The sequence below is a fragment of the Nematolebias whitei genome, chromosome 1 (assembly GCF_014905685.2).
Source record: "Nematolebias whitei isolate Nwh7 chromosome 1, NemWhi1, whole genome shotgun sequence".
In the NCBI taxonomy this organism is placed as follows: Eukaryota; Metazoa; Chordata; class Actinopteri; order Cyprinodontiformes; family Rivulidae; genus Nematolebias; species Nematolebias whitei.
Genome location: NC_056498.1, coordinates 28,004,574 through 28,011,606, shown reverse-complemented (window position 1 = coordinate 28,011,606; position 7,033 = coordinate 28,004,574). Strand labels below are relative to the sequence as shown.

Here is a 7,033-nt window from a genome sequence, read left to right as displayed (position 1 = left end):
GGCACATTCAGTACAGTTCAGATACGTGGCACTGCTGCAGCAGAGGAAACTCTCACAAAGAAAACTTTGAAACGTGGAAAATGGATTTGTGCTTCTCATGACAACCTATACCTTTTCAACAGATGTGCGTGGATTAATTGCTCGATCCAATTTACGGACAAACAAACAGAGGTTTGTTGGGAATGTGTGCGACCTTGGTGCAAACCTCCAACCCATGTCGTTTAGCTGCCCAATTGTCATCAATAGCCACTTGTTAGCAAATCCTCCAACAATTTCCTCTTGTAAACGGTGTTAGGTGACCATTCTTCCAGCATTGTGTAAGTAATATTCTGTGACAAACCTTCTCTCAAGTTTTGAGAATGCTCTCATGGTGCTTCCCAGCTAATCTTAGGCCCTGTACACACGTAGCCTGGTGTTTGAAAAAACGAATATCCGCGCAAAAAAATATCGCCGTACATACATGTTCGGATAGAGAAAATGATCGTCTACATGAACCCGGTGATGTTCACCACAGAGCGTTGTAAAGAATATGCCCAACCCATAGGAGGCAGTGTAGTGCAAAGGTGAAACGTATATCAGCCAATCACAACCCTTCAAAGCAACCACAACTTCCTGTTAGTATTGAATCATGGCGCCTGGAGGTTCGTTTGTGTGGACAGACCGCGAGGTTGAACTACTATTAAATACCGTGTTGGAGTACAAAGTTAATAAAACTCAGGAAAATGTCGACTGGGAATCCTGTCAGAACAAGTATGTTGATATTTTAGCGCTTTTTTTAGAGCATTACCCAACGGAGTCCTCCGACGAGTTTCCCCATTCACATGCCGACATCACGCGCGGGAATTTAACAACAAAAATGAAAGCAGTCCGAGGTAAATATCGCCATGCTGTTGATACAGGACGCAGGAGTGGACACGGTCGAGTGGTTCTTCTGTACTTCGAACTGTGCGAACAAATCTGGGGTGGCTCTCCAGCTAGTACTACCATATCCTCCGGTAGTGAAACAGCTGACCTGGATCATTCTCGGACCCTACCCTCACCATCCACATCTTCTTCCTCCACTACCATGGATGTAGCAGACACAGGGTCTGATAATGAAAGCAGTGTGGGTCCTACTTCAAAGGAGAGGAGAGACCTGCTTGATGTACGTATATTTTTCTGTCCATTCCTCATAAATAAAAGTACTTTTGCTGTAAATGTTCATCTGTTGGATGTACTATAATTCACGGAACAGGTTTGTTGAATTGTGTTGCTATTAAAAATACAGTTAAGGCAATATGTGTGTTAAAAATTATGCAAGAGTTGAGGTGTGTAGTGGATGCTGGAATGTGATGTTTTTTATATTTTACTGTGTACGGGTTGCTGATTTATTTTTATTATTATTGCAAAAAAGAAATGACACCATCATGCTCTTACTCATCTCATATTATGTTAGGCCTACATATTCATTAGTTTGATGGGGTGGTGGGTACAAAATACACTTTAAGACATATAGCAAACATTGGATACGCTGTTATTACATATTGTTATGTAGAAGTGATGTGAAAAGTACAACATCAACATGATCCAGGTTTACTTTTTTATGTTTAATTGTGATGATTTTCATTTCTCTTTTGAAGGCAAAACTAAAAGGACACAGACACGACCGTCTGAGGAGAAAGCTGCCTGCTGAGACCCAGTGGCTGAATGCTCTTGAGGAAGACCAGCGTGTGAAAAAGAGACTGGTGGAAATCATTGAGACATCAGAACAAAAAGCATCCGAAAACTATTCAAAAATGTCCAATACACTGGAAAGACTTACCACATCGATTGTTGATGGGTTTTCTCTTCTGAAACAGGTCATTCATGCACCTGCACAACCACCACACTACATGCCATATGAGCCAAGAGGTCCGATGTATTCGCACACAATGGCCCACCATTCTGTCCACCAAAACTCAGCAAATTACCCATACCCAAACAACTCCACTTCTGACAGAACACGTCAAAACACAAGACCAGGAAACACTATGAACACTGAAGCTGTGTTCCACACACCTGCTGAAGCCACTGACCAATTTTCATTCAGTCAGGCCCTTTTTAGTGACCAGTAGAGTACTGTTTTATACATCGAAACAAGTCTGGTACAGTTAAGTATATACAAGTTCCACTTTTGCACAAGGTTGCACACATGTCAGGTTGTTAATCACAGTGTTATTTACTCTGACAGTGTTTTTTTTTTCTGTTTGCTATCTTTTTATACATACTGTGAAAAGCTTAAAATGTAGCAATTGCACAATACTTTAACTATTTACATTTTTGTTACGTGAATCTTTATAAGAGTGGTGATCTAGTCCAGTCCTTGGGAGCTACTGCTACTTAGATGTATTTATTTCTCCAAAACACCACTATCAAATACATACTGATGATTGAAATCAGCTATTTCATACTGGTTTGTTGAAGAAAATGCAGCTGAAATGTACCTGTGGTAGCTCCCAAGTTATGGACTTGGGCATCACTGATTTAAAAGTGTACAGTAACTGTGCTGCTTTTCTCCCATGTTTAAAAAGCTTTATCTGTTGTAGATCTGTTATAATCTGATCTGTTCATAAATGAAACACAAAATAAGAACATGTTAAGTGTGTTCGTTTGAATAAATTGACAAACATTTTAAAAGCAAGTTTCTTTATGTGAATTTTTGTGAATATGACATTTATCAGTTACAAATACAGTCATGTTCATCAGAAAGTATTGGCAGCACTATTTAATACACTACAGGTCCAATTTTAAGAGAGAAAAGTAAAATCATTTAACTTAAAAGTCTGTCTAATGAGCTACAAACTATTATATAATGTATCTAAATCCTGGGTGGTAGCTTTTCATGCATTAATAGAATGAAATGCAATAACATTGCACAAAACAATTTAAAAATTCTCTAACATACATGGTGCTAACTATAACGTTTTTTTATGAAAAAACAACGCAGTCTGCTAAATAGTTCACAGGTTTTTGTGTTTATGGATCCAGACACTGAGTGAGGACTCTCCTGACCCGCTTTCCTTCTGCTGCCAAGCTGTCTCCTCTGACCACTGGCTGTGTGTCCGGTTGATTGTTCCTGTCATGTTGAATAGCTTCAGTTATTCTGTTTTCATCCACAGTGTCTTTTGATGCCTCACAAAAATTGTGCAACACAAAACATGCATATATAACAAATGGAAGATCATTCATATTGATGTCCATGGCTCTCCTCAGGGCTCCAAATCGGGCTTTTAGTCTTCCAAATGCACATTCAATCACCATTCTAGCTCGGCACAACGAAAGTCCAAAGTACTGCTCCTGAACATTGCTTCCTCCGTTAGCATATTCTTTCATCAGGTAAGGTAGAAGTGGGTATGCAGGGTCACCCAGTATGTAAATGGGTATAGCGTCTTCGTTCTCCACAATTTGTCTTGGACAGGGGGGAATCTTCATGTTTTTCAGATTTGTGTTTATTGTGGAGTTAGCAAAAACTCTGGCATCATGCACAATCCCTGGCCATTTCACAACTACATCAATAAAGCTGTACTTGTAATCACAGGTGGCTTGTATGTTAAGAGAAAACCTCCCCTTCCTATTTAGGTACTCTGTAGAATTAGCTGATGGCTGCTTTATCTCCACATGAGTCCCATCCACAGCTCCAAGGCACTGAGGGAGACCATAAGCCTGCTCAAATCCCTCAACAAGTGCACGCACAGCAGTCTCTGTTGTTGGCATTTTTATGTAAGATGGTCCCAAGTACACAGTTATAGCCTTACACACCTCTCTAATTATGTTTGAGACTACTTGTCTTGATAAGCCAAATGCATTGGCCGTTTTACGCAGTCTTCCCTCGTCAGCCAAATAATATAGCGTGCATGCAACTTTTTTGACCACACAGACTGGAGATCGCATTACAGTACTCTTCCCTTGAATGTAAGGAAGGAGTAACTCCGAGAGCGACAGTAATGACGACCGTGACATTCTGAAGTTCTCACGCCATTCCTGTGGGAGAACAATTTCCTTCTCAAAGTTTTCCCACCAGCCAGCAGTGCGTCCAGGTCTGATCCAAAACCGGCGACGGCGACGCTGAATGGCGGTATTGTGCCTCCGTATCGGTAGGGATAGTTGCTGTAAAAGAGCTGAACGCCAAACGCTTTTTCTCCTTTGTAATTCCATCTGTTGGAGCAGTTGTGCTTGTAAAAACAAGCAAGCAAAAATTGCCTGAACCAGCGTTACAATTAGTACTTCCCTAAACGCAGTCATTTTCCCTCCGAATGAATGGGCAAACAAAAACAATTGTCGCACATGTGACGTCAGCGCCGCGCTGCACCATCTGTCGCAGACATAATGCGCATATCTCCGGTTCCGAAAGTCCACACGCAAACCCGAAAGAGGAGATTTCTCAAATCTCCACTTTGGTCGGAGTTTTTGTTATTATTCGTTTATAGTTACATCAACCGGAGTTCACGTGTGGATGAAAGGCCACACCGCATGATAAACTATTCGGTTTTCCTGATATCCGGCTACGTGTGTACAGGGCCTTAATGTTTCCTCTACGCACCTCCATCACTAAAGGATTTTTTTTTTTGTGCTCAGAGGACAAACTTTAAGCCGTTAATTGCAGGTGGTGTATGCTTTTTCTTCAATCCCAACCCCTTTTGTTCCCAGTGCTGAGGGAGAAACAAAGGCTCTTTTCTTTTTTACTCCATTCTGACTCTTAGAAGTAGTGTGAGGATGAGGAAAGGATTAAGTCAACATTTCTCATGACCTCTGCATGCAGGGATTGAAGAGGAAGCATGCGCGGTGCTTTTATGCAGTGAAATTAAACACGTAAAGGCTAAACGTGCGAGACGTTCGATTCTGTTTCCAAACCTGACGACTGAAAACAGTGACGTGTAACTGCTCTGAAAAATCTGCCCCCGCTGAGACCGAAGGACTCGTACCGCACAGAGTTAACTGTTGTTGTTCATTTGTTTCCCATTACACAAGCTCCTTTTCGGCTAATTAGTCTTGAGGGTGACTTTTTCCCCGCGGTGTTGATTAGATCTAATTAATGACTGCAGGCGAGACAGAGAGCTGGTGTCTTAAAGGGATAGTTCAGATTGTTTGAGATTCTGTGGGATAACACCAAAATGCACAACTATTCTTAAAGGGATCCCCGACTAGTTGGATCAATGGACCCATAAAAATGTTATCAAGCTATAAAATGAGAATGTACAAATACCGTAGGCTGTTTGGTTTTATAATTTAAAAAAATATATTGGTATGTAGATGTTGCCATTTTATTTATGGTGCAATGCATTCTGGGTAATTGGACCAGCTCTTTACCCTCACTACGGTCCTTGAGGGATCCTCGATGGGTCATGGGAGTTTGCCCATCCAGTCTACATGTGTTTTGTGGACTTGTAGAAGGCTTTCGATCGTGTTCCTCGGGGTACACTGGGGGGTGCTCCATGAGTATGGGATTGGGGGTCCGTTGCTTCGGGATGTTCGGTCCCTATACAAGTGGTGCGAGAGTTTGGTTCACATTGCCGGTAGTAAGTCGGATCTCTTCAGGGTGGGAGTTGGACTCTGGCAGGGCTGCACGTTGTCACCGATTCTGTTCATAACTTTTATGAACAGGATTTTTGGTGCAGCCAGGGGGTGGAGGGAATCTGGTTTGGTAGCTTCAGGATTCCATCTCTGCTCTTTGCAGATGATGTGGTCCTGTTGGCGTCATTGTGCATTATCATCTTCAACTCTGGAGCGGTTCGCAGCCGAGTGTGAAGCGGCTGGGATGAGAATCAGCGCCTCCAAATCTGAGACCATCGTCTTCAGTCGGAAAAGGGTGGATTGCTCTCTACAGGTCGAGGGTGAGGTTCTGCCTCAAGTGGAGGAGTTCATCTTGGGGTTTTGTTCACGAGTGAGGGAAGAATGGCACTTGAGATTGACAGATGGATTGGTGCAGCATCTCATCTACAGTATTGTGGACTCTGTGCCGGCCCATTGTGGTGAAGAGCGAATAGAGCCATAAGGCAAAGCTCTCCGTTTACCGGGAAGTCTATGTTCCTGCCCTCACATATGGTCTCAAACTCTGAGTAGTGACTGAAAGAAAGAGATCATGGATACAGGCAGTTGAAATGAGTTTCCTCCGCAGGGTAGCTGGACCCCTTAGAGATAGTGTGAGAAGATTAGTCATCTTGGAGAGACTCGAAGTAGAACCACTGCTCCTCTACATCGAGAGGAGCCAGTTGAGGTGGTTCAGGCATGTCTGATGGGGAAGAGACCCTGGGGAAGACCCAGGACACAATGGAGAGACTACATCATTCAGTTGGCCTGGAAACACCTTGAAGTCCTACCAAAAGAGCTGGAAGAGGTGGTTGTGGGAAAAAAAAATATGGACCTCCCTGCTCAAGCTGCTGTCCCCACGACCCGACTTTAGAACAAGTGGAAGATAATGGATGGATGGATGGATGGATGGATAAGTGAATGTTGTTTCAGTTCATTGAGGTTTTCTCTCTCCTGGTCCCACCACAGCACTTTTAATTAAATATATAGTCATAAACTTTAACACAGCCTGCTAACCGAGGCTTGTAGAATCTGAGATGGAGCTCCTTTAGTTTATAGCAGTTTTACTGAGCATTGCATGGTCTGACCTTGGGGTGTGTTTGCTAAGATGTCTACTTCTGTAAAGATTGGCAGCCATCTTAAATGTTTTCTGTTCAAGAAAAATATTTTGCTCTCTAGAATGATGAACTTTTGTACTTTAATCCTTCCCAGATTGATGAGCAGCAAGTTGCTTCTCCAAGGTCATTGCTGATGTTTTTCCATCTTGGCATTGTGTAAACACACACCTGCATGTTTGGAGCAGCGAAAAGGTCAAAACTACTGTTTTTATGGAAGTACTCACAATAATAATGATCAGTTAATGAGATATATTTATTCAGCAATGCCTTGGTGATACTTTCACTCTCAAACCCTATAGATGTTCCACAGATGAGCTTAATGTTTTCATGGACAGATATTCCATTTTGGCTTAGATTTTGTTAAATTATTA

At 42.2% G+C, this 7,033-nt stretch overlaps 1 protein-coding gene across 1 annotated transcript; it reads left to right on the top strand.

The window, feature by feature from the left end:
- Positions 1-586: 586 nt before the first annotated feature.
- LOC119409165 lies at positions 587-2,655 on the top strand. The gene is made up of 2 exons (XM_037676031.1): positions 587-1,144; positions 1,620-2,655. Exons 1-2 carry the CDS (start codon positions 629-631, stop codon positions 2,091-2,093), a joined length of 990 nt encoding a protein of 329 aa, XP_037531959.1. The 5' UTR covers positions 587-628; the 3' UTR covers positions 2,094-2,655.
- The last annotated feature ends 4,378 nt before the right edge of the window (positions 2,656-7,033 follow it).

Coding starts and splice junctions, on each gene's coding strand:
- LOC119409165 (XM_037676031.1), top strand. CDS start 629: ATGGCGCCTGGAGGTTCGTTTGTGTGGACAGACCGCGAGGTTGAACTA. Junction 1,145..1,619: donor AGAGGAGAGACCTGCTTGAT/GTACGTATATTT, acceptor TCTCTTTTGAAG/GCAAAACTAAAAGGACACAG.